This window comes from Oratosquilla oratoria, chromosome 8 (assembly GCF_046742065.1).
Source record: "Oratosquilla oratoria isolate Oo_2021 chromosome 8, ASM4674206v1, whole genome shotgun sequence".
NCBI classification, from domain to species: Eukaryota; Metazoa; Arthropoda; class Malacostraca; order Stomatopoda; family Squillidae; genus Oratosquilla; species Oratosquilla oratoria.
Genome location: NC_134784.1, coordinates 52,057,485 through 52,085,435, shown reverse-complemented (window position 1 = coordinate 52,085,435; position 27,951 = coordinate 52,057,485). Strand labels below are relative to the sequence as shown.

The window sequence follows — 27,951 nt, the reverse complement described above, 5'->3', positions numbered from 1 at the left end:
ACCCCTATCTCCTACTTTCTCTCTTTCTTGCTCGTAAGACATTCCACTCTGGCTCAATTGACTGACTGATCTTTAATCCTGCTTTTCATCTTTTTTGGTTTTCTACCTTTATTTACCACCTTCTGGAAGACTTTGTCAATAATAGAACACCCCGAATGTTTCTAAAGTAATTTACAGGAACCAATCAAACATCATAGAATGACAAAATTTATATTAATTTATTTCCCAGTATCTTATTTGTACAAGCACAATAATTTCATACATCAATATAATATAATATAAAGCAGCATAAATAAAACTGTCCTAATTCTTCTATTACCAGATCCTTCATAGAGAAAATAAAAGAACATGGTAGGCTGCTCTTTAAAAACCTTACTATATTCTCTGTTTTAATGTTCCTATCTCTATATCCTTATTCACAATCTCCCTGATTCCTTCCATGAAGCACGGTCTTACCTTCTTACCTACAATGTTAACAAGTATTAAGATCTCTAGTCTGACTGAGACAAACCCTTAAAGGATAACAAATTCTTGCGAGTCTTGAGGGAGGAGTTGTGCATGCTGGGGTAAAGACGCTGCCACAAGGTCCTCCTGAGTCACTTGCCGGCTCCAAGCATTAATATCTTCACTCCGGCCATCCAAAAATTCAAAGATGGGATATTCACAGCCAGGCTGTGATGGTGTCAAGTGCTGTAATAAACATCAGGAACATATGCATCAATATACATTCTTGGCTCCACCTGGATGATGAGTCATCTCTGCATCTTGCCCACTGTACTGGGTCAGAAGGAATGCAGCAAGACACAGCACATCCACAGCAAGGTTGCTTCATTTAATCGGTGACCCTCCCTCTCTGTCCTCTGGTAGTATTACTTGGAAAGTGACAAGGTGCAATGTTCAAATGCTTTCACCAGAAAGAAGTGAAAGGGGTGAGGGTGTTTGTTCCCCACCCATACCTAACCACAGCCCTTCACAGGTAATGGCTGACTGAAAGGCAGCAGACAGGCTTAAGTGATGTCAATTCAAAGACCACATTTAAAACAGGATCTGCTATACAGGTATGCATTAATTTACATTAAATGGTCACCTTACCTTTGGTAATTCTTCCATCAGTCTGTAGAAGTCCTCACGCCTATGACAATAAAATCCTATAGTAGCCGATGGGTCCATTCGTGAGAGGGACATCTTACGAGGGGAGGTGCAATGATATGAGTGGAGTGGAAAGTCTGGAGTTAGAACCTCTGCAGCATCTTGACACAGGTGTGGGTCTAGGTGAATAAGGTGGTCCTCTGTACCCAAAACAGCGATGAAAACAATAAGAAGAAGAAGAAGAAGAAGAAGAAGAAGAAGAAGAAGAAGAAAAAAAAAAAAAAAAAAAAAAATCAATAATTCAGTTACCCCTCTCTCATTGTAATGGACATATCTAAGTTGTGTCTAGTAAAAAAGCTAACTCCAATACCTTGAGGATTGACCATACTGTATAACAGTGAAATCAAGTTATTATCTTGCTTTTTTTTCTCAATGTCATTATTGTTTCACATGAATATAACTCATGGTTGGGAGAGAACAAAATTAATTGGGAATTTAAATGAATAACAATGTACTCAAAAATGAGAACTTCATCATACATTTGCTCCTAATATGTACTCACCTTGAAATCCTACAAAGTACAACGAGTGTTTGGGCCTTCCACCAATGATGCCAATGCAAAGGTCAAAGGTCATGAGAGAACGAACACATTCCTCATACATGGGATTCAGTCCTTCCCCACCCAGACGGACAGGAACAAGAACGATGACAGATTTCCAACCTTCACACTCTGAACAGACTTTTTCTGTTAGACCAGGTGCATTGACCTGCTTCGCTTGGGAGACGGCACTGGTGGTGCCAGCAGGTTTCTGTTCCCCTGAGGTTCTTGGTTTAACTGATGGCCTTCCTGCCACACTGCCCTGACTCTGGGGTCCTCTTTCTCCTCCTACACTAGGGTCTTCTTTCCTCATCACTTCGTTAACTACACTACCAGAGTTTACGGTTCCTCCCTTGATATCACCAATGATTTGACTAGATACGGGTTCCTTACCGGGTTCACTGGGTTCACTATAATAATCATTCAACATAGAAAAATTGTTTTCAGACTCCATAGAATATTGAGAGAAGTTCTCCCTCTTTTGTCTTCTTGACTGCCATGTCCTGCTATAGCTACTGAGGGTACCCACATTGCACAAACAACTGTTGGTGCAGCACATATCCAGTACATCCTGGATGTAAACTGTAAGATGAACCAAAATTAAATATATATATTTCTTTGAGTGTGTGTATATATACATACATATCCAGGGACATATAACAAGTTAACTGTGTAAAGTATGCATTTGGCAAGCTATTTATCTGAGATCTATGAAAATAAAAGCAGAGATGGAAAAAAATTATAGAATATAAATCACATGACCAAAAAATACATGAAAAACCTTGCAGAGAAAAAAGGCGACAACTTAAAAAGATGTTTGTGTGTCTATTTAGCCAATTTGACTTACTTGATTGTTATGATTAGGAAAACAGCTATGCTCACTGGGTCCTATCTGTCTTCATAAAACTTTTCTTTTATTGAAAACTATTTGATATTCTTCAACAACTTTTTTTAGGCATTGAATTACCCCACAACTTCATGTCACTTTGCCATCCCAAACTAAAAACTCTCTGTTCATCAACTCCCTTCATTGACAGTAATCATGTAAACTTTTTCTCTTTTTTTCTAATGAGAACAGAATCTATTTTTTTTTTCTCTTTCCTTAAATATTCTGTCAGCTGTGCTGTTGACCATTTTGGTCAATGCCCATTGTATTCTAATATTTTTCATACCTGCAGGGCTAAAACCCAATCTTTGGACTGGCCCCAAGATCTCTATAAACTTCAACTGCTTCTTACACCACACAGGGACCTGACATCCAACAAGTGCTCCCCTCTTATTACTTTCAGTCAGTAACAAAGAAACAGTCTCACACCAACACAACACAAACAACAGTCCAAAATGTCTTCCCAGGGAGATCTGTGGGAAGGCCCTAAAACTGTCACCAGTAACTGTAGGTTCTCCAATAAGAAAAACTTGTGGAAATAATTACTATTAATACTACAGGTGCCACAACTGAGCCCTGTGGCACTCCACTAATCACTTCATTTCTCTCCAATCCAATTTTTCATCTCTCACTATTCTTCTTATACATCTATCGCTGAAAAAGTCTTTTGCCAATTTCAGTATCCCTTTAACCACTTCACTCCGGGCCAAAATCTCGCGGGCAGCATTAGCTGCCAGACGTACGATGTTGCGTCATAATACTCGCATCATAAAAAATAGTCACCGCTTATATTGATCGTTCTCTCTTTCACCCGTGAATTTTGATAACCATAGAAAATGTGATGAAGCCAGTTTAGAGAGTATGTCAGTTACGCAGGGACAACTACAATAAATATAATCAAGATGCCGATATGGCATCCTCATGTATCCACTTGCTCCCCATGCCGCCTACGTAGGCAGCACCGTATGGAAGGGGTTAAGGCCTCTTACATTTTCTAACTTCTTTATCAATTTTTTGTGTTGCACCTTTTCAAATGCCTTTTCCCAAATCCAGGTATGCACAATCCATCCAACTCTCATGTAGCACATCAATTTCTCTCTCTCTCTCTCTCTCTCTCAAAAAAAAAAAAATAAAATAAAATAAAATAAAATAATAATAATAATAATAATACATACATACATACATATACCAAGGCTTTTTCCCCCTTCCAAGGGAGGTAGCCAGAAAGGGAAAGGCATAAAAACACTCCCACCCATTTCATCCCTAAATACACTCCACACCCCTCCCACCCTTCCTCTCATCTGAGCACCTCCTGGATGACGGGTCATCCCTGCACCCTGCCCACCGCCCTGGGTCAGAAGCAGTGTCGCAGGACACAGCACATCCACAGCAAGGCCGCTTCATTTAATCGGCGACCCCTCATGTTCAATCCCTCCAAATCTTCCTTAAATACCTCTTTTACTTGTCTTTCTTCACTCATTCTTTCCATGTGTCCAAACCATCCTAATAATAATAATAATAATAATAATAATAATAATAAAAAATAAATAAAAAATAAATAAATAAAATTAATAAATAAAAAAATAAGAATAAATTAAAAATAATAATAAATAAATAAATAAATAAAATAAATAAACAGAATAAATACTAAATGGCAACCAAATTTCCTCCCTCTTTCAGGTATTTTATACACTGCTTCACCATATGACCACCCTCCTCCTCATCCACTCATCTTTGAACATCACTTCATCCCTTCACACACTCCAACCCTTTGCATTTTTTCTTCCCTCCTCAATAGACATACCACATGCATACAAAGCTCCTTTCAATTTATCTATTCATCCTTTCATCCTAGTCTTGGTCTTCCTCTTGAGCCCAGTCCATCTACATCAGCTTTCCACACTCTTTGCTAGTCTTTCCCCATTCGGGGAAAACAATCTATATAACAAGAGCTTCTTCCTCCTTAAAAGGGAGGTATCCAAGTCAAAGACATTCAACCATTCCACTCCCATGCACCACTCTTGCTTGGTTTGGAAAAAATAAATAAATAAAAAATAAATAAATAAAGCTAAATCTGATCAATGGGGACAAAAAGGTAGGATCCCACAAGCATATTTCTTTCTCATTATAAAGTCAATATAATTGGGTAAACACACAAACTGCATAAATAAATTCACATAAGAAAAGATGAAAAACTACTCATAAAGAAAGGACAAAAATGTAGTTGTCATGTTCATGGTGCACAAGAAAACCATGAATTCAGACTTGGGTCTAAAAACTATGGATAAAGCTAACATTCTAAATAGTGATCAGGGGTGGCTAGCTATAAATAATATCGTGACACTGCCTACGTCTGCCAAAAAAAAGAGAGGATGATTACTATGCCATAACAACAGTGAATAAAAACTGTAAGAACAAACTAATATGAAGAATAAGCTAACTGTATGTAGAAGGGGAAGAACAAGGGTATGGGATGTATCTACTCTTCAGGTATCACCAACCTGCACAATCCTGGGCAACATATACACATAATCGCCTTAAATCCAACGTGTTCTGAGATCCATTAGCAATTGCCTCCCTGAATTGGGGAAAAAGAAATTATTATGAATATACATATAAATATATAAAGTAACCTTTTCTTACTTTTTATAGCTTCTATAGCTATTTATAATAGTGTGTTATGTAAAACAGATATATGAAGTTTTTCATAATGGGTAAAGATGTCTTTTGGGTTTCCACAGATTTTGAGAAGGCATATGACAGGGTTGACACCAAGGTGTTATGGAGTATATTACAGATACATGGGATAAATGGAATCTATTAATGGAGGTCAAAAGTTCTTACATGAATAGAAGAGCACATGTTAGGGTTGGGAATGGAGAGAGTGAGGTCTGAGGTGAAGTAGGGGCTGTGTCAGAGTTGTGTGATGTCATCATTGTTGTTTGCTATACATACATACATACATACACACACACACACATATATATATATATATATATACATTCACTATTACCTTGTTTCTCACTCTATCCAGCCTAGTAACCCCTACCATACTTCTCAGGCATTTCATCTCAAACACATTTAAATTCTTCCTCTCTTATATTCCATGTTTCTACCCCATACAGTGCTGTCAGCACAATCACTCCTTCATACAATCTCCTCTTAGCATCCATTCCCAAATGTCTATTCCTCATTACACTTTTAAATCCAAGGCATTTACTTGCTTCTCTCAATTTACATACTACCTCCACCTCCACTCCTCCTTTTCCTGTCACATTTGCACAAGTATCTAAAACTATCCACTTCCTTCAGCCTCTCCCCTTAATACTCACTTCCAATTTGCTGCCATCCTTTCCCCTTGTACATCTCATCACCTTACATTTACCCACATTCATTTTCAACTTCCTTCTTTCGTACACCTTCCCAAACTCTGTCACTAACTCCCTTAATCCTTCCTCTGATCCAGCCATAAGCAGTGTTGTCAGCAAACAACAACTGGGTTATTTCCAATTTTTCTCCATTTTCTTTAACCATCTCCAATCCCTGGCCCATTACCGTTGCATTTACCTGCTGCACCACCTCATCCATGTATAAATTGAACAGCCAGGGTGACATGACACATTGCTGGCAAAGTTTCACCTTTACCTCAAACCAATCGCTCTCTCTATTTCTAATTCTAATACAGGATACTACTACTCTTGTAAAAACTCTTGACTACTCTTAACAGCTTTCCTCCTATTTCATATATCTGCAATACATCCCACAGGGTGACAAGACACATTGCTGGCAAAGTTTCACCTTTACCTCAAACCAATCGCTCTCTCCATTTCTAATTCTAATACAGGATACTACTACTCTTGTAAAAACTCTTGACTACTCTTAACAGCTTTCCTCCTATCTCATATATCTGCAATACCTCCCACAGTACTTTTCTGACTACCCTGTCAAAGCTTTTCTCACATCCATAAAGGTCCAGAAGACATCTTTTCCTTTTCCTAAAGCTTTCTCACATATCTGCCTTACCACAAATATCTGATCCATGCAACCCCTACCTTTCCTAAATCCACACTGCTCCTCACCAATTACTCCTTCTGTTCTGTTCATCTCCTAATCCTCTCAATCAAAACCCTCCCATAAGCCTTCCTAACTAAATTCAACAAACTGATCCCTTTGAAACTACTACACTCACACTTGTCCCCTTTTCCCTTGTAAAGTGGAACTATACAGGCATTCCTCCAGTCCTCTGATACTCTACTCTCTTTTAGACAAACATTATACAACTGCACCAGCCAGTCCATCACTACAGTACATCCTTTTTATAGACACTCCGCATGACACCCATCTAACCCAGCTGCCTTTCCTGCTCTCATCATCTTGATAACTTCTTTCACTTCATCTTTTCTTATTTCTCCTCCATTTTCCTCATTCATCACGGTCATTTTCTTAGCTCCTTCCACTGCAACTACCTTTCCCTCCCTATCCTCCTTCACATCTAACAACTCCTTAAAATACTCTGCCCATCTTTCTCTTCCATTATCATCTCTCCATTTGCACCTTTCACCCTTTCTTCTCTACTTGATTTGTCTCTTCTTCCTCTCTTAATTTCCTTCCAAAACATCTTTTTATTACTTTAACAATTTAAAAATATTACTTTAAAAGTTTGACGCAGCCCGAAGGGATTTCTCCCCATCTTCTCCTTTTCTGTATGAGGGGATGGAGGGGGGGGGGTTGCCGAATTTATGAAGAGGCCTTGCTGTGGATGTGCTGTGTCTTGCAACACTGCTTCTGACCCAGGGCAGTGGACAGGATGCAAGGATGACCCGTCATCCAGAAGGTGCCAAGATACAAGGGAGGGAGGAGGGTGGAGGGGAGTGGAATATGTGGGGAATGGAATGGATGGGAGTGGTTTCTATGCCTTTGTCTTTTTGGCTACCCCCCGTGTAAGATGGAAAAAGCCTTTTCTATATATATATAAAAAAATTCTGTCATACCCTTACCCCATTTCACATCTGCTCTCCTCTTTGCCTCCTTTATCTTATGCTTTACTTCTCTTTTCTTTCCTTTGTACTTCTCAATATGATTTTCTTGTCCTATTTTGCAATCAATCTGTGAATGCTTGTTTCTTTTTTCTACAACTTTCTTCAATTCATCATCCAACCACTCACTACCCTTCCTTTTTTCCTCCCATTCTTTTTGTTCCACACACCATCCTTGCACACCTTGAAACATCCCCATTCCTCCTCCTCCCCTTCTAGTTCTACTCTATCCTTCACTCCCTCCCACTTTTCTCTCAGTTTCTTGCACTCCTCCTTTTCTTTCTCATTTAAGCAATTTACCCTAAGCACCTCCCTACCTTCTGTCCTTTTCCTCCTTCTCAATCTGTCCTCCACTCTCAACTTACGTTCCACCAAAAAATTATCTGATAGTCCCCCACTCTCTCCTCTAAGAACATGTACATCCATATATATATATATATATATATATATATATATATATATATATATATATATATATATATATATATATATATATATATATATATATGGTTAGAGTGGTGAGGGAAGTAAATATGAGTGCCGTGCACATGTTTGCAGTTGGTGAGTGACAGTGGAGGGAAGTGAGAGATAAGCCAGTTGTCTGCAGTTGAATTCAAGGGGAGATTGAAGTAGTTGGTGATAAAGTTTGAAGGAATGTGTAAATGAAAAAAATTGAGAGTAATTAAAAGTATGGTTATGAGATGTACAAGGAGTGATTATAGTGATGGATCGGATACAAGTTTGATGGGTGAGAAGCTTCTTTCTATTCTTTCTTTCCCTTTTCCATGTGTCATACATCTCATCACCTAAACAAATATAAATTTTTATTTCTAATTTGATCCAAAAATAATATATCAGGTTCTTACCTCCTCTAATATATAACTATTTACTTATACTGATATTAAGCCATTGACATTTGTACACACAATCTTCAAGCTCCTTACAGTGACTTTTTCTTTTAATACCATTTTCAGACACCACTGCCTCAGCTTCTGGTCCACCACCCTCCAGTAAAACTGTTTTCTCCATTTCCATCTGCTCTCTCTTCCACCATCATATTTCTCCTTATCCAAACATTTTTAAGCTTGTCAATGTCAGCCAACCTCCATGTTTTATTGATTATCTCATTCACTAGAGATTGTGACTTGAATCTAATTTTCACTGGTGTGTGTGTGTGTTTTTGCATGAGAAACTCTTAATACTGTTCCAAATTTAACATTGTTTCTACTCACTTGAAGATGTATGCCACTGAAGCAGGACCATACCAGTCTCCCGCCTTCTTTCCCATTTTTCGCCCACAATTAACCAAATTGTGAAGAGACAATGGGCACTCCGTTGAAGGGAGGTCACCAAACCATTTGACAATAGCCCGATGAATTTTCTCACCTAAGCTACCACAGCCACTGCCATTTGCACACATTTTATTAAGTCTCCAATCTGAAATTATACACAATCTTATAAATATATGGAAAAGGGTAATAAAATATTTAATTCAAATCTAAAAAGAAAAGGTGAGTGTGGGTGAAGGGAAGGGAGGGAGAGAATGTAGAAATTAAAAGTGATCAGCATATTTCCTTGAGGGTGTAGTGCATGGAAAAGATGGGAGTGAATGGAGGGAGACTGTTAATGGATGAAAGGATTATGTTGCCTAATGGGATATTCTCATCTGCCCAGTAAATTTTTTTAACCTCTTCAATACAAGCCAAATTCTCACACACAGCATCGGATGCCTAATGTACAATGCATCACACTACTTGCATTATAAAATATGAAGTCACAGCTTTATTACTCATTCTCTTTCACTCTGAGTAATAATCAACACAGAAAACATGATCAAACCAGTTCACAGAATTCGGGGGTCACTCTGTCTGGGGTATTGGCTGCATGTTGCTATGGCAAAGTAGCATGCAGTTGATACTTTAGGGTCTATATGGGGTGGCTCTACAGACCAGAGCCACACATAATTTTGACTGTGATAGAGGAGGACTCTGCTCACAGAGAAATGGTGAAACTTTTATTATACTGCTACTGTCCCCCAACCCCTTGTTGCTGTCCTGTACCATTTCTCTGAATTTCATTTCCTTGTTTTGCCTAACCCTGTGGTGGGGGGAAAAGAATGCTGCCACCAAGTATTCCCACTTGGATCATAAGAGGCAAGAAAAACAGGACGTGGATTGGGACCAGGCATCCTTCTCCTGTAGCCCCACAGGGGACATTTCTAAAAAATGTAAAGGCATAAGAGGGTTTAGAAGTTTTTTGACCAGCACCCTAAAGTTTGGGTCTTTCAATGTGCATGGATGTGGTACAAATGAGAGTAAAAGGGAAGAGATAGGAAGTATGTTTGTGAGATGAAAGATGGATGTGTTGGCTTTGAGTGAAACTAAGATGAGAGGGAGGGGAGAGTGTGAGTTTGAGAGTGTAGTTGGGAGGATCTCAGGAGTGAAGAGAGGGTGAGGGAGAAAAGGGGTGGCTTTACTAGTACGTGAAGAGATAGGTAAACGTGCAGTGGAGTGATCTGATAGTCCCCCACTCTCTGGATAAAGGTGAAACTGGGAAAGGGGATGTGGGTTTTGTAAGTGCATATGGGCCTGGTAGTGAGAAGAGTGTAGAAGAAAGGGAGGCTTTTTGGATAGATTTAAATGAGTGCATAGAGGGATTAGGGAGGAACGTCAATATAATGGTATTGGGAGACCTTAATGCTAGGGTAGGAAATAAACCAATTGACGGAGTGGTTGGGAAATGTGGAGTTCCAGGAAAGAATTGCGGTGGAGAGTTGATGGTGGAGATGTGTCTAGAAAGAGAATTGATGATAGCAAATACAGTGTTTAGGAAGAAAGTCAAGCATAAGTACACATGGGGAGGGTGGTGGATGGAGGGGTGGTAGATAGAGCGTTAATGGACTATGTAGTGGTAGTTAGGAGTATAATAGGAAGAGTTTTACAAAGGATTACAAAGGCGGAGCATGCCGACAGGAGACCTTTTGATCCATATCTAGGTCGGATGCAAAAAAAAAAAAAAAAAAAAAAAAAAAAAAAAAAAAAAAAAAAAAAAAAAAAAAAAAAAAAAAAAAAAAAAAAAAAAAAAAAAAAAAAAAAAAAAAAAAAAAAAAATCATATTAATAATAAATTAAAACTATAATAATGTAAAAATAACAAATAAAATGCATAAATAAATGCATAGGTATAGTTGAATAACAAACAAAAAGGTAAATAGTAAATGATTATAAATTGACATATAACTAATAATAAATGAAAATCACAGACAAATTATAACAAAACAAAAACAAATAATATAACATAAATTATAATCATTACAGCATCTTACTTAGGTATTTATCTAAATGATTCTTAAAGCTTCGAACTGAACTACATTGCACTACCTGTGCAGGAAGTTTATTCCATTCATTAACTACACGGTTGGCAAAGTTGTTTCTACCTACTTCCAAATTGAATCTATTTCCGGACAGTTTGAGACCATTGTTTCTTGTCTGATTCTCATTCAATGTGAAAATTTGGTCACTTTTGATGTTGTCAATTCCCTTTAAAATCTTAAAGACCTGTATCAAGTCACCTCTGAGTCTACGCTTTTTTAGGGAAAACAGATTCATGTGCTTAAGTCGATTTTCGTATGATTTATTTTTGATATTTGGAATCAGTTTTGTGGCTCGCCATTGTACTTTTTCCAATCTGTCAATGTCTTTAATGAGATTCGGTGACCATACGGAAACAGCATATTCCAAATGTGGACGAACTAACGATTTATATAGCTTGTTAATGAGTGATGGACTTTTGAAATCAAAAGATCGCACAATCAGTCCCAGAATCTTATTTGCTTTCTCAGAGGCTGAAATACACTGCTTGGATGATTTGAGGTCGTTACTGATAATTACGCCGAGATCTTTTTCACTATCCACTTTTGTTAACGAATTTCCAAATAACTTGTAATCGTACTTACTGTTATTTTTACCTATGTGCATTACCTTGCATTTACTTGTGTTAAATTTCATTAGCCACTTTTCAGACCATTGCTGTAATTGATCTAAATCTTCTTGAATATCTAATTGGTTTGAGTGATCATTTGCCACTCCGCACAGTTTTGTATCATCAGCAAATTTGGAAACAGTAGATTTTAGTCCATGGTCTATATCATTTATATATACTATGAATAGAAGTGGCCCAAGAACGGAACCCTGAGGAACTCCACTTGCAACACTTTTCCATCCAGAAGTTTTTCCATTTAAAACAACTCTCTGTTTTCGACCTTTCAACCAATTACTAGTCCAACCTAATAGGCTACCACTTATTCCATGCAAAGCTAGTTTAGTAAGTAGTCTTTCGTGTGGGACGGTATCAAAAGCTTTTGCAAAGTCTAGATATATTAAATCTATATTGTTTCTTTTGTCATAATTCGAGATAACTGTGTTGTAGAATTCGAGTAAGTTAGTCACGCAAGAACGTTTCCATCTGAAACCATGCTGGCTATCATTTATCAAACGGTTACTTTCTAAATGATATTCGATAGCATCTCTGATGATAGTTTCCATTATTTTTCCTACGATCGAAGTCAAACTCATAGGCCTATAGTTATTTGGTTTCTTTTTGTCACCTTTTTTGAATATGGGAGTAACGTTAGCTAGCTTCCATTCTCTTGGGACATCTCCGGATATGATGGATTTCTTGAAAATAATTTCTAATGGAACAACAATCTCATTTTTCATTTCCTTTAAGATTCTTGGATGCCAACCGTCAGGCCCTGGTGTTTTATTAACTTTGAGTTTGTCTATACACCTTTTAATTTTTTCTTTTGTTATATTTACCGTAGTAAGTTTACCCCAGACTTTTCACAGGTTTCAGTTTGGAATTCACTTTGAGGTGTTTCGTTTACAAATACCGAGCTAAAATAATTGTTTAAGATATTACACTTTCCTTCATTTGAATATTCAAGTTGACCGTCAGCAGATAATAGTGGACCAATGTGATTCCTAACAACCTTTTTATCTCTAATGTAACTATAGAATTCTTTGGGATTCTCTTTGGATTTATCAGCGATGTTCATTTCGTATTGTCGTTTTCTTTTTCTTATTGTCTTTTTTAAATCTCTCTGTATTGATACATAACTTTCATAGTCATTAGATGCACCCGAGCACTTATATTTCTTATAAGCCTGTCTCTTTTTAGCAATACTTTTTTCAGTTTCTTTGTCGAGCCACTTTGGGCGAGCCTGATTTGGGGGACGTCTGTCCTTAAGGGGGTACGCGACACCTGGAGGTCATTTTCTAAAATATTTAGAGTAAAGAGCTGAAACTTCTCAGGTAAATAGGTATCCATATTGCCTACATTTTAGGTGAAGCAGAATGATGTATGTACACATGTACACATGTACGTATACCAGTAGCGACATTTAAAAGTGCACAGCACCATAATACGTGGACCAATTTGTTTTATATTTTGGCTATGATTAGTCAGTAGGCACACCTAGGGCCGGTCATTAAGTAATTGAACAATTTCCTTTATACTTTTGCATACAGGCATTTCAATTTTAATGTCTGGCAAAAATCGTGAAAAATACAATTTTTTTGCTCGTTTCCATTATTACTCCGAACTCTTTCATCCTATTCAAAATATTCAAACGATCGGCCCTAGCAGTTACTAAAAGTAATATTCCCTGTAAGTTTCATCTAAATCTGGTGTATATTAGATTTTTTATGATTAAAAAAAGTAGAAAAATATCGAACGGAGATATGGCAACTTGAAATATGAATATATCTGTAACTTGCTTATAGTTTCACCAATTTGACTGATTTTTTCATGGCTTAATTCTTATTATATAATAAGTACAGTAAAAATTATCAACATATTTTAATTATAAGTACTTTAAATACTGAAAAACTAAAGTATAAGTATGTCACAGTAGTGACGACGCACAGACGACAACATCATATAATTTGCTTTTTTGCACCTTTGGTGGTTTCTTCATATGAAACCTCTCTGCTGGGGGTCTTCAGGGTATCTAAATCATTGGAAAGAGGTTTATTTTCCAGTAGTGGGCGCCTTCTCTTTCCTCATCAGATTCCCCTCGCCAATCTATGTTGGTAGGGCACCCCCTCCAGCATCATATGATGTCCCTTCTTCTTTCTTCTTCCTGTATAGCCTTGATCTTTTTCCTCTTGCTTTCTTCTTTGGATTTAATCTTCCTCTTTGAATTGTTTAGTCTAATGTTGTCCTTTACCTCTGTCACCGTCACAGAGGTGCAGGTGAGGGCGGTGGTGGAGTGAGAGGTGGTGAGATCTTTAGTCGTCTTTGACTGCTTGCCATCTTTAACTGCTGTTTTTTGTCATTGTGATGTTCTTTTGTTCTTTTTGCTACCCATGATGACTGTACTAAAGAGTAATATGTACTAGCTAAAGTAATAGATTGCAATGAGAGCTCATGAGACATGCGTACTTCCCTTTTCAGAGCTAGCCGGGAACTAACGCTTAGTTTCGTACAAAGTTGGCGAAATATTCTCCCTCCACCTTCCTCCCTTCCCCTCCACAATCGTATTGGCCGTTGATACACTGGGCGAGTGTAAATTCAATCAAATTTCAACGTTATTCGCTGCGCCTGAAGGTCCTAAGTGGCACGCCTCCCTGTAGTGTGGGTTGCGCCTTTAAATCTGTCCCTTTAAACCCCACCCAGGACCTTTAAATTGCGCGCGACTGGAAAATTATTTGTTGGGATTTATTTCTAAGTGGTATACGAACATTTTGAACACAGTTTTGAAAAATGCCATATCTTGACCAAATTCACCCCCCCAGGTGTCGCGTACCCCCTTAAAAGGAATGTAAGTTTGAATCATCTTAGTGAGCGTATTTTGAAATATTTCCCACATCTGATCTACAGGCCTTTCGTTTAATTTTGCCTCCCAATCTGTAAGCTGAAGCTCCTGACGTAGTTCTATGAACTGAGCTTTACTGAAATCGGGTATTTTAGAAGCACAAGTATCTATTCTAAAATTGTTTAGGAGTTTGAATCTGACTAAATTGTGATCGCTATTTGCAACAGATTCACCGACTTCTACATCAGTTACCATGCTTTCGCAGCTAGTGATCAATAAATCAAGCAAGTTTCCATATCTTGTGGGCTCTTTTACATGCTGAATTAAGTAATTGTCACCAAGAAAATCAATCAAGCAACTACCTATATGGCCATGTTCAAGGGTCATCCAATCAATGTCAGTAAAATTGAAATCACCCATTATCAATAAATCCCGGTTGCAGAAACTAGACAGTTCTTGAAATAACAGTTTGTCGTCTGCTAATGATAATGTCTTTGGCCTATATATTACACCTATATTCATTTTTTGTCCATTTGTTAGGGTTAACTCAACCCACAAACTGTCATATGCATCCTGTTTCACTTTCTCTAAAACACAAGCATGAACATTGTTTTTAACGTACAATAGAACACCCCCACCTTTCTTGTGGTTTCTATCCTGATGAAAGTGTTTAAATCCCGCAATATTAAATTCAGCTTCGAACTCTGTACCATTTAACCATGTCTCAGTTATTCCTATCATATCAAGATTTTCGCTTTTGACATACGCCTGTATTTCTTGAAATTTGTTCCTAATACTACGAGCATTAAAGTACATAGTTTTAAGAAACTCGTGATTATTTCTTTTTGACACATTTTGAGTTTCAATATCATGTCTTATATTATCATTTTGTTCTAAGGAGAGAGAGTGGAGGAATATAAGATCATTTTTTGGTGGAAGGCAAGTTGAGAGTGGAGGATAGATGGAGAAAGAGGAAAAAGACAAAAGGTAGGGAGGTGCTTAGGGTGAATTCTTTAAATGAGAAGGAAAAGAAAGAGTACAAGAAGAAGCTGAGAGAGGAGTGGGAGGGAGTGAAGGATAGAGTAGAGCTAGGATTGGAGGAGGAATGGAGATGGTTTAAGGAGGGAGTCACGAAGTGTGCAAAGATGGTGTGTGGAACAAGGATGGGAGGAAATAGAAGGAAGGGTAGTGAGTGGTGGGATGAGGAAACAAAGAAGGTTGTAGAAGAGAAGAAGTGAGCTTTCACAGATTTTTTTTACAAAATTGGATGAGGGAGTCATATGAGAGGTACAGAGAAAAGAGAAGAGAAGTAAAGCACAAAGTAAAGGAGGCAAAGAGGAGAGCAGATGTGAAATGGGGTAAGAGTATGACAGAAAATTTTGCAAGTAATAAAAAGATGTTTTGGAAAGAAATTAAGAGAGGAAGAGGAAGTGAATCAAGTAGAGAAGAAAGGGTAAAAGGTGCAGATGGAGAGATGATAATGGAAGAGAAGGCAGTAAGAGGAAGATGGGCAGAATATTTTAGGGAGTTGCTAAATGTGAAGGAGGATAGGGAGGGAAAGATAGTGGCAGTGGGAAGTGCTAAGAAAATGACCATGATGAGTGAGGAAAATGGAGGAGAAATAAGGAAGGATGAAGTGAAGGCAGTTAAGATGATGAGAGTAGGTAAGGCACCTGGTCTGGATGGATGCCATGCATACATACATATACCAAGGCTTTTTCCCCCTTACAAGGGAGGTAGCCAAAAAGGAAAAGGCATAAAATCATTCCCACCCATTCCATCCCTGAATACACTCCACACCCCTCCACCCTCCCTCTTATCTTAGCACCTCCTGGATGGCGGGTCATCCCTGCACCTTGTCCACTGCCCTGGGTCAGAAGCAGTGTCGCCAGACACAGCACATCCACAGCAAGGCCGCTTCATTAAATCGGCGACACCCCCTCTCCGTCTCCCCATGCATAAAAGGAGAAGACGGGGAGAAATCCCTTTGGGCTGCGTCAAATTTTGCTCACACATACTACCTCACCCCCCATCCCCCCGCCTATTCCACCTCATGCATCACAACATCATCCATATACAACCATTCTCCATTCACCCGTCTTCTGTCCTCTCCCGTCCTTCCTCAACAGACATTCCCCTCTTCCCCAAAGCCCCCTTCACCCCATCCATCCACCTCATCCTAGGATGTCCCCTCATGTTTACTCCCTCCACATCTGCCTTCCATACCTCTATGTCTAAAAAAATGGAGGTACAGTGATGGTGGACTGGCTGGTGAGGTTACTTAACCTCTTCACTCCGGGCCAAAATCTCGCGGGCAGCATTATCTGCCAGACGTACGATGTGTCGTAATAATACTCGCATCATAAAATATAGTCACCGCTTATATCGATCGTTCTTTCTTTCACCCGTGAATTTTGATAACCATAGAAAATGTGATGAAGACAGTTTAGAATGTATGTCATTACGCAGGGGCAACTACAATAAATATAATCAAGACGCCGATATGGCAGCCTCGCATATCCACTTGCTCCTTATGCCGCCTACGTATGCGGCACCGTATGGAAGGGGTTAATGTTTGTTGGAGAGAGGGTAGAGGACTGGAGGAGTGCCTGTATAGTTCCACTTTACAAAGGAAAAGGGGATAAGTGTGAGTGTAGTAATTTCAGAGGGATTAGCTTGTTAAGGGGGTTAACTCTCATTTCGGTGAAAAATACTCGATTTTGTCAAACTTCGTGTGTGGACTGGTGTGGTGTCCCTGAACACTGCGGGACTGGTTTCCAGACGTATAACGCCACCCTTCTCAGGTAATGGCGGGTTTAAAGGGCCAGAGATTTAAAGGACCGCCCGTCAGCCACGCCCCTTTCTTTGCTATGGTTTGTTTTCCTTGTATTTTGTCGTTTTTGTTGTTGTTTTTGAGAATTTTATACTCTGATATTGTTGTACGATAGGTTAGGCAGCAGTCACCACACTCAGTGTGATCAAAAAAGGGTTCAGCGTATGCGTGCGTAATTTCTCCACGTGCTATCCTGTTTTATACATTTCTTGTTTATAAATTCACTACTCCATAACTAAATATGTCAGATGTGATAGTTGCCTATGTATTTTGCTCCATTCTGAACCTGAGAAGTGCAAGAATACTCACCTTAGCAAAGGGATTGTAATGCATGTGTACCATTCATTGTGTGAAGGATATGGAAGGTTAGGATTGTCACGATTCTCAGCTGGCATGGGTACAAAAGAAATGTAATGAACATCTGCTGCTTACTTCCCAGAAATGGTCAAAGGATTATGTAAGTAGATATGTGCATTTGATACTCTTTGGAGGCACTTGTATGGAGTAGTGAATATATAAACATAAAAATGCTATTTTCTCAAAACTAGTTTTTTCGCACAAAAGTAACTATAACTTCGTGTGTAAATAAGCAATTTTGATCATTCTTGTTGGAAAATGATTGTGATACTTATATCTAACAATATTAGTAAATTCATTCTTAACCTACTTGATATATATTTTTGACAGTTTTTTAAAGTTGTGATTTTATGTTGTTTTTTTTTTATAATTTGCTGTAAGGCTGACTTTCTTTCTTTTTCACTTATAATTACGAGTATACTAATTTAGGTACATCTGGATGTCTACTAACTGTACACCAAAGGAAATCATTATTCTCCTCATACTTTTGGAAAAATAAACGTTATTTCAAAAATAACTCAAAATTGCAAGTAAATCGTCTGTTGTGTAAAAATTTCTTAATGGATTTCAATGAAATTTCTGTCACAGATGCATCCCATTTTTCTGCACATTGTGTTAAATTTCCATTGTCTTACATAAAGAAATAAGGTTGGGAGGACCAGAAATGCATAATCCGATCGAGCGAATCACCGAAAGGAGAGTTAACCCCCTTAAGTGTAGTTGGGAAGGTTTATGGGAGGATCTTGAATGAGAGGATTAGGAGAGGAACAGAGGGAGTAATTGGTGAGGAATGGTGTGGATTTAGGACAGGTAGAGGTTGCATAGACCAGATTTTTGTGGTAAGACAGATATGTGAGAAAGCTATAGGAAAAGGTAAGGATGTTTTTTAGTCTTTTACAGATCTGGAAAAGGCTTATGACAGGGTAGACATGAAAGCACTATGGGAGGTTTTGCAGATACATGGGATAGGAGGAAAGCTTTTAGGAGCTGTCAGGAGTTTTTACAAGAGGAGTAGAGCATGTGTCAAGATTAGAAATGGAGAGAGTGAGTGGTTTGAGGTAAAGGTGGGACTTCATCAGGGATGAGTTATGTCGCCCTGGCTGTTCAACTTATACATGGATACGGTGGTGCAAGAGGTAAATGCAAGGATGGTGGGTCCGGCATTAGAGATGGTTAAAGAAAATGGAGAAAAGTGGGAGGTGAGCCAACTGTTGTTTGCGGACGACACTGCGTTTGTAGCAGGATCAGAGGAGGGATTGAGGAAGTTAATGACAGAGTTTGGGAGAGCGTGTGACAGAAGAAAGTTGAAGATTAATGTGGGTAAAAGTAAGGTGATGAGAGTGTACAAGGGGTGAAAAAGGCAGCAGACTGGAAAGTGAGCATTAAGGGAGAGCGACTGGAGGAAGTGGATAGTTTTAGATACTTGGGTGCGAATGTGGCAGGAAAGGGTGGAGTGGAGGTGGAGGTAGAATGTAGATTGAGAGAAGCAGGTAAGTGCCTTGGTGGATTAAAAAGTGTAATGAAAAATAGACATTTGGGAATGGATGCTAAGAGGAGATTGTATGAAGGAGTGATTGTGCCAACAGCCCTGTATGAGGCAGAAACATGGAACATATGAGAGGAAGAGAGAAAGAGTTTGAATGTGTTTGAGATGAGGTGTCTGAGAAGTATGATGGGGGTTACTAGGCTGGATAGAGTGAGAAATGAGGAGGTGAGGAGGAGAACGGGGGTGGTAAGGGAGTTGGGAGATAGGGTGGATGAAAGAGTATTGAGATGGTTTGGACACATGGAAAGAATGAGTGAAGAAAAGAGTTATGGAAGGCAGATGTGGAGGGAGATGGATAGATGATAGATGGGGTGAAAGGGGCTTTGGGGAAGGGGAATGTCTGTTGAGGAAGGACGGGAGAGGACAGAAGACAGGGGTGAATGGAGAATGGTTGTATATGGATGATGTGATGCATGAGGTGGAATGGATGGGGGGATGGGGGGTGATGTATGAGAAAAATCTGACACAGCCCAAAGGGATTTACAAAGGATTACAAAGGTGGAGCATGCTGACAGGAGACCTTTTGGTCCATATCTAGGTCGGATGCGAAAAAAATCACAATAATAAAAAAATAATAATAAAAAAAAACTATAATAATGTAAATAACAAATGAAATACATAAATAAATGCATAGGTATAGTTAAATAATAAACAAACAGGTAAATAGTAAATAATAATAAATTGACATATACATACATACATATACCAAGGCTTTTTCCCCCTTCCAAGGGAGGTAGCCAAAAAGGGAAAGGCATAAAAACACTCCCACCCATTTCATCTCTAAATACACTCCACACCCCTCCCACCCTTCCTCTCATCTGAGAACCTCCTGGATGACGGGTCATCCCTGCACCCTGCCCACTGCCCTGGGTCAGAAGCAGTGGGATTCTGTAGAAAAAATCTACCGATAATCGGTATCGGTAGTCGGTAGCGAGCCGTGTCCAATCAGTATCGGTAGATTTTCAGAAATCTACCGATTGAAGGCGGTATTCGGTAGATTCGGTATCGGTAGATTAAAAAAGCTCTATATATAATAAAAAATGCTTTTAAAGGCCCATAACACACTTTTTAAGTTATTTCTCTCTTATTTAGGTTAACTTAAGAATAGAAGTAAATTAGTCTTTTAATACCTTATTTAAGTTCAAAAATACATAACTTATTTCATAAATGAATTTCTCTCTCAAAAAATAAACATCAAACTGAAAAAAAGTTAAATTTAAACAAACTAGACAATACGGCATTATTTATTAACTTTTAAACATTTGATTAAAACACTAGGCGATGAGGCTGAGCACGTGGTCGAGAGCGTAGGTGTACTCACGTCGGCAGGCCAAACGAAAGTGGGGCTCCCGCCAAAACTTTTGGCGGGAGCAAGAATCTGCTAGGTCGTGGCGGCCTCTGATTGGCTGAGAACGCCCAGAACGGCCGGTGATTGGCTAAGCGTGATGACGTCAAAGTAATTCCTGGAATTTCCTGCTAACTGCTTCCCATAGATGTGCTCGAACGTGTTGAAACTTGTCCGTTTCATTTTGCCGGGGTCGTCTTCTCTTAAGTCTTAACAAAAAAGTCCCGCGCTCGCTTTTTCAATCTACCGATACCGATTGACTGCCAATCATGCAATCGGTAGCGGTATTCGGTAGTTTCTTCAAAATACCAAATGATCGGTATCAGTAGCAGAAATCTACCGCCGGTAGTACTGATCTACCGACTACCGAATGTCAATCGGTAGTCCCAGCTCTGCTAATAATAAATGAAAATCAGACAGACAAATGATAACAAAACAAAAACAAATAATATAACATAAATTATAATCATTACAGCATCTTGCTTAGGTGTTTATCTAAATGATTCTTAAAGCTTCGAACTGAACTACATTGCACTACCTGTGTAGGAAGTTTATTCCATTCATTAACTACATGGTTGGCAAAGTTGTTTCTACCTACTTCCAAATTGAATCTATTTCCAGACAGTTTGAGACCATTGTTTCTCGTCTGGTTCTCATTCAATGTGAAAATTTTGTCACTTTTGATGTTGTCAATTACCTTTAAAATCTTAAAGACCTGTATCAAGTCACCTCTAAGTCTACGCTTTTTTAGGGAAAACAGATTCATATGTTTTAGTCGATTTTCGTATGATTTATTTTTGATATTTGGAATCAGTTTTGTGGCTCGCCGTTGTACTTTTTCCAGTCTGTCAATGTCTTTAATGAGATTCGGTGACTATACGGAAACAGCACATTCCAAATGTGGACGAACTAACGATTTATATAGCTTGTTAATGAGTGATGGACTTTTGAAATCAAAAGATCGTGCAATCAGTCCTAGAATCTTATTTGCTTTCCCTACCCGTCCTCTCCTTTTCTGCATGAGGGGATGGAGAGGGAGGTCGTCAATTCAATGAAGTGGCCTTGCTGTGGATGTGCTGTGTCTTGAATCACTGCTTCTGACTCAGGGCAGCGGACAAGATAAGAGGGAGGTGCCAAGATAAGAGGGAGGGTAGAGGGTGGAGGGGGAGGGGAGTAGAGTGTATTAGGGATGGAATGGGTGGGAGTGGTTTTAATCCCTTTGTTTTTTGGCTACCTCCCTTGTAAGGGGGAAAAAGCCTTTGGTATATGTATGTATGTACCAATGCTGGCATCCTTGTATACCCATTGCACCACATGACACCTACATAGGCATCATCATATGGAAGAGGTTAAGCATATGAGGTGGGTGGTGGGTTGGTAATCTTAATACGATGAACCAGTGGTGATCAATCAATTCCTGTTGTGGAAGCAATGTGTCTCACTATATTGTCCTTGACCTAAGTAGTATAGTGGGACCATGGTCGATCCTTCATCCACTAAGTGTTGCAATGGGCATGGCATTAAATGGGTTTTAATGTGTATGAAGTGTGTGTATGCTTTGACTCAGACGACCCTCTTACATGAAATTATTGTTGTTGATCCCTAGACTGGATGGCTGAGCATTCTCCCCTCCCTGAAGAACAACATGGTTGGAACTGTTTTCCCACAAATCCTTTATAGAGTATATATTGAGTTGCTGGCATGCAAGATTGTGTACAATGCAGTCTTACATAATGTGTTGTATTGTATGCATTCATCCAGCCTCTTCTAACTTGCACAGATCCCTGGGAGCAGCTTTGGTTACCCAGGGAAAGTACCATCTTACAAGAAATAAAGGTCTTTGGTATATGTGTGTACTTTGAAAAGACTGCATTCCATAACAAATGGTATTTGGCAGTTACTGAAGTTTTGTCTCCACCCTGTATAATCACATATTTATTTGTCAAAAAACTCCCCAACAATTATGATTTTTTTATTTACCTCTTGATAGGAAGTGCCGGGTAAGTGCATGGGCCAGCATCATTTGGCCTGAGCGCAGCATGCAGCCCCATCCACAGTCAGTTGTTAACGAGGAACCCTGCAGGATGGGGAACTGCCTGCGATACGTACACCACACTAAACTATAAAAGTCTCTCTTAAAACCTTCCATGCTACAGACTTGACTTGGATCTGTAAAAGGGTAAAATACTGTTTACTATATAGCAGTCAATATATGGGTTATTATTCAGCACAATAAACTTTAAATGTATGTACAAATCAGAACACTGGAGGGGGTTCATTATTTATATTTAGTCATACCAATAGCCAGATCTACCTTGCTGTGGATCAGTTTCATGTCCTCGATGATACACACGACCCATGAGGTACACCGGAGTGTCACGAGAAAAATTAGTTTTGAGGTTGACTGTCCATCCTAAAAAAAATAAAAAAAATAAATAAAAGTTATCAATAATATATAGCATAAAAGAACTTGCAGATGAGAAGAATATTCCTTTGGGCTACAATATCCTTTCATACATTCACAATCTCTTTTGCACTTCTTCCCTTCAAGAATGTCTGTGAAGCAGGGAAGAGAAATTGCAAAAGTTAAGAGTGAATGGAGGGAGATTATGAAAGGATGATATGGCCTGATGGGATGAATCTTATCTGCTCTGCAAGTCATTTTGAGAAAGGATAAGGATAAGGGCCATATGATGAAGCAGCAGGAGTAAACCAGCATTGCCTTCAGCCTAAACTGTGTGGTGGGAGACCCTGTATTCATATGTGCTGATATAGGAATGGTATTAAATGGGTTTTGAAATGTATGTAGCAGATGTATCCTTTGACTCAGGCACCCATTAAAAGGAGAGGCCCTTTGATATATTGAATGAAAAAAAGAAAAATTTTGAATGTAGACTTTATAAACACCAGTTCTTAGATTTTTCCATTCTCAGCAAACTTAAGATGACAGTCAAAAAGAGTTCATTCTCATCAATATTCATTATGTGAAGAAAATAATCAGACACAATTTAATCCATATATACATAATTTAGCCAGCCTATTCTTTAACATATGACAATACTTGGCTCTTAAATTCAAATGTAACAAACTTAAATTACACTTACCATATCTGACATTGTTCCATATACCCATCATTCGTGTTTTTACAGACAATTCAGCCTCTGGTGTGGAGCCAGCACTTTTAGATTGCTGCTGCTTTTCCGTGCCAGAAGTAAGATACCATTTAAAGAGTGAAGCTGTATTTGCCAGAGTTTGAGAAGGAAGTTGATTTCTTGGTTTAGGATTTGAAACAGACTTACTGTCACTTTCTGAAAGTGAAGAGGGACCCTTCCCAGCCACAAGCTCCAGAGCTAGATTTGGCTGAGGAGGATCTTGTTTGGACCCATGCATATTTTCTGCATGGTCATATAAATGTGCTTCAGAAAAATGGGGCACTTCTTTAGAGCGCTCAGAATCGTCCAGGGACAATTCTGGAACAGAAACGCTCATCCCCCCTCCAGTACGGACGTAAAACTGATTCAATTGCGGTGTACTGGTCTTGCTGAGCTTAACTTTAGACAGGGGAACGTCTTTTCTTCCATCCTGACTTCGTTCCCCAACAGGAGGTAGTGTGGATGTTTGCACACGAGGTCTTAACGGTGTCTCAAAGCACTCTTCAGCCAATGAGACATTGCCTGTGGCCTGTGCATAGTTTGGTAAGAAGTCATTGTAAGTATTAGATGCATTACTTCCTCTTAATTCAGACCGGTGGCTTGATTTTATAACTGAGTGTAAACCTGGAATCATGGCTTATATTCAGTCATATTCCTGTGTATACATGAAAGGCACAGGCCAGGAATCAACATGTGTCTTGCACAAACTTTGTCTTCACCTTGTTATAGGGAATTTTTCATGCAGCCACTCTGAAAAGAAACAATACACATTAGCTTAACTTTTCCTACTTATGATGATCCAAAAATACATTAATATAAAACCAAATCACAAACAAAGGCCCAGTAAATATTTCAAGGACTTTCACAGTATCCTTATGAATCAGAATAATGAAGCATTCCTTTATGATTTGAGATCAATCTCTATTCATAAAAAGGATGCCAATCTAATTAACTTTGGTATCACATCTCTTCATCTACACATGGGGATGAATATCTGTTGTTTTTGATAAGGGCAGGAAGTCCATGGGGTAAATCTGTAACAAGCGAAATGTCGTACTAATAAAGGCTCTGTCCTGACATGGTGTTTATTTCAATATTTCTACACCCTCTGGGATTCATCTTTGTCCATCTTGATTCTTGGCCATGCACTTTGAAAACTACAATTTTTGCATGCCTGTTATGTCTCACTTCACAAACACTTGAACTACACACTTATATTATTTTCTTTCCATATTTTTTTCAGTTCTAATACACAGTTTACTTTATATATCTCAGTGGGAGTGATTATCATAGTTCCTTGGCTGACAAGCTACTTCTTGTATTCTGGCATTCAAGCTGCTACTTTCTGTACTCTAATTACAAAGCAAGTATGGGTTCTACACTAAAAGAAATCTATAGTTCTGTCCAAAAGTACAATATGCTCCTCCATTCTTCCTACACTAATGGCAAAATAAATTTCACAATCTTGAAAACTAATTTGTGAAGAAACATTACAGAGAAGACCCCCTCCCTCCCTAACATTATCTAAACAATTTAGAAAATGTTATCAATATTTACTTTTTATTCTCATATTACGTTAAAGTGCTTCAAATATGAACCATTTAACACCAAGGATGGAAACTAGTTGATTTGAGTGAGCACTGGTTCAAGCATGCATCAGCTTGAGTGAGTGTCAGTTCAAATGAGCATCATTTCGAGTGAGTGTTTAGGTTAGGTTATTCAATGCACCAAATTATAACCTAATTCCACATTTACTATTACTGATGACTTTGTGCTGCTGCCTTTGATGGAGCAGCAACTAAGTGTTTTTTCTTTTTATTATTTCCAGAAAATACTTAGACCTGCAGCCATGCTTGACAGAATGTGGAAAAAAAAAGTCAAGGTGTGCCATAGTCTAATTTGAGACTACCATTGGTAATTGCATATTTTACAAGCAAAAAAAAAAAAACTATTACTAAAATTTACATATTCATGTCTTATGTGCATCTTACTTAGCTACTCTATCAGCTATTGTGACACGCTTGCCCTTTTTTAGATTCTATTCCATATCACACAAATACATTTTTCACTTCTTTTTTGCATTTAAAAGATCTATTTTCAGTATTTTTTTTAATAGTGCACACCTATGCAGTAGCATTAGAAAATTAAATATTAATTTTGTAAATTATAAAACATCAATATAATAGATATTTTTCTTGGCAGAAATCAATATCAGAAAATGTTGCATAAAGCTATGCAGAAACAAATTTATGTCAACTCCTTTAGATGCCATCTTTGTTTTGATAGATTCAGAGGTCAGAGAAGACAATGGCGATGACCTGATGACTACTAGAATTACAGGTACCACTTTACTAAATGTAGGTTAGGTAGGTTTTAGATACTTGGGTGTGAATGTGGCAGGAAAGAGAGTAGTGGGGGTGGAGGTAGAATGTAGATTGAGAGAAGCGAGTAAATGCCTTGGTGGATTAAAAAGTGTAATGAGAAAAAGACATCTGGGAATGGATGCTAAGAGGAGGATATATGAAGGAGTGATTGTGCCAACAGCATTGTACGGGGCAGAAACATGGAACATGAGAGAGGAAGAGAGAAGGGGTTTGAATGTGTTTGAGATGAAATGTCTGAGAAGTATGATAGGGGTTACTAGGCTGGATAGAGTTAGAAATAAGGAGGTGAGGAGGAGAACAGGGGTGGAAAGGGAACTGGGAGATAGGGTTGATGAAAGAGTATTAGGATGGTTTGGACACATGGAAAGAATGAGTGAAGAAAGATTAGTAAAAGAAGTGTGGAAGGAGTGAAGATGAGGGGGCATCCTAGGATGAGATGGATGGATGGGGTGAAAGGGCATAACAAAAGAGAGGAATGTCTGTGGAGGAAGGACGGGAGAGGACAGAAGATAGGGGTGAATGGAGAATGGTTGTATATGGATGATGCTGTGATGCATGAGGGGGAGTGGGTGGGGGATGAGGGGTGAGGAAGTATGTATGAGAAAATTTTTTATGCTTCCTGAAGGAATTTCTCCCCGTCTTCTCCTTTTCTGCATGAGGGGATGGAGGGGGGGGGGGTTGCCGAATTTATGAAACGGCCTTGCTGTGGATGTGCTGTGTCTTGTGACATTACTTCTGACCCAGGGCAGTGGACAGGATGCAGGGATGACCCATCATCCAGAAGGTGCCAAAATAAGAGGGAGGGAGGAGGGTGGAGAGGGGTGGAATATATAGGAAATGGAATGTGTGGGAGTGGTTTCTATGCCTTTTCCTTTTTGGTTACCCCGCATGTACGGGGGAAAAAGCCTTTGGTTTATGTATGTAGGTTAGGTAGGTAGGTATATTAGGCTTAGGTTAGGTAGGATAGGTTAGGTGGGTAAGTAGGTTAGATTAGGTTAGAATAGATAAATTTATGGTACTTTAATTTTTTCAACCTCCACCCCTGCTAAAACAAAAATAGCATCTCAAGTAGTCAAAGCAGCTATATTTCTTTGTTTATATCTTTTAATTTTTTTTTTCTATTATTGATTTCTGCCAAGAATAATGTGCATTATATTGATGTATTATAATTTACAAATCTATTGTTTAATTTTCTATTGCTATATTACATAGGTGTGAACTTCTAAAAGTTTACCCTCTTTTTTCTTATGACGTGATGATAAGGTTAAGTTAGGTTAGGTTAAATCAAGTTAGGAGCTAATGTATAACATAAGTTTCACATTAAATATCCATGTTTGTGTGATTCTGGGATTTTACCCCATTTTAATGTGTATTCTTGAATTACAGTTGTAAGGGAAAGGATAACTGGGTATGCTAAAGTTTGTTATTTCAAATTGGGAACTATCTATTTCAGTTTAATGATATGCAAGAGTATAAACTATATACCGGCAAACGTTCACAAACGACGAAATGAATGAAACTAATAAACCGTAAACTTTTACTTTTGTTTTCGCAACAAGTATACAACTTCCTGTTCATGACTTATACTCTGACTCAAGACAAGGCTGAGGTTGGCTAGGGATTTACTGAAGACATATGTTTACTAAGTACGACACTAAATCTTGTGTTCGTACCATTAATAACGAACATTCTTAACTATTAATGAATATTTAGTATTAACTACTCACCTAAAGCTATTACCTAAATCTGCCTTGAGGCTAGGTGCACGAAAATGATTCCTCTGAATAAGAGGTTTTGTTGACATTTCGCAAGAAGTGTATGAAATGCATGAAAAAATACATTGGAATCTTATTATCATGCAAGTCTATTTAATTTATATTCTATTAATTATTTAATTCTAATCATGCAG

At 38.5% G+C, this 27,951-nt stretch overlaps 1 protein-coding gene across 2 annotated transcripts; it reads right to left on the bottom strand.

Moving 5' to 3' along the window:
- Window positions 1–199: 199 nt before the first annotated feature.
- On the bottom strand, window positions 200–27,880 carry LOC143027717 (cysteine protease ATG4D-like). Of its 2 annotated transcripts, none has more exons than XM_076189190.1 (9): window positions 27,770–27,880; window positions 23,611–24,408; window positions 22,821–22,919; window positions 22,487–22,675; window positions 8,842–9,046; window positions 5,075–5,151; window positions 1,652–2,269; window positions 1,093–1,289; window positions 200–690 (listed from the first exon to the last, which is right to left on the bottom strand). In XM_076189190.1, the coding sequence occupies exons 2-9, from the start codon at window positions 24,290–24,292 to the stop codon at window positions 514–516; spliced, it is 2,244 nt and encodes a 747-aa protein (XP_076045305.1). In that variant the 5' UTR covers window positions 24,293–24,408; window positions 27,770–27,880; the 3' UTR covers window positions 200–513. The 2 variants fall into 2 exon arrangements, with proteins under 2 accessions (XP_076045305.1, XP_076045306.1); XM_076189191.1 differs by having other exon boundaries at window positions 27,783–27,846.
- Window positions 27,881–27,951: the final 71 nt, after the last annotated feature.

Coding starts and splice junctions, on each gene's coding strand:
- LOC143027717 (XM_076189190.1), bottom strand. CDS start 24,292: ATGATTCCAGGTTTACACTCAGTTATAAAATCAAGCCACCGGTCTGAA. Junction 22,676..22,820: donor TGAAACTGATCCACAGCAAG/GTAGATCTGGCT, acceptor ACCCTTTTACAG/ATCCAAGTCAAGTCTGTAGC. Junction 1,290..1,651: donor GTACTTTGTAGGATTTCAAG/GTGAGTACATAT, acceptor TTTTGGGTACAG/AGGACCACCTTATTCACCTA.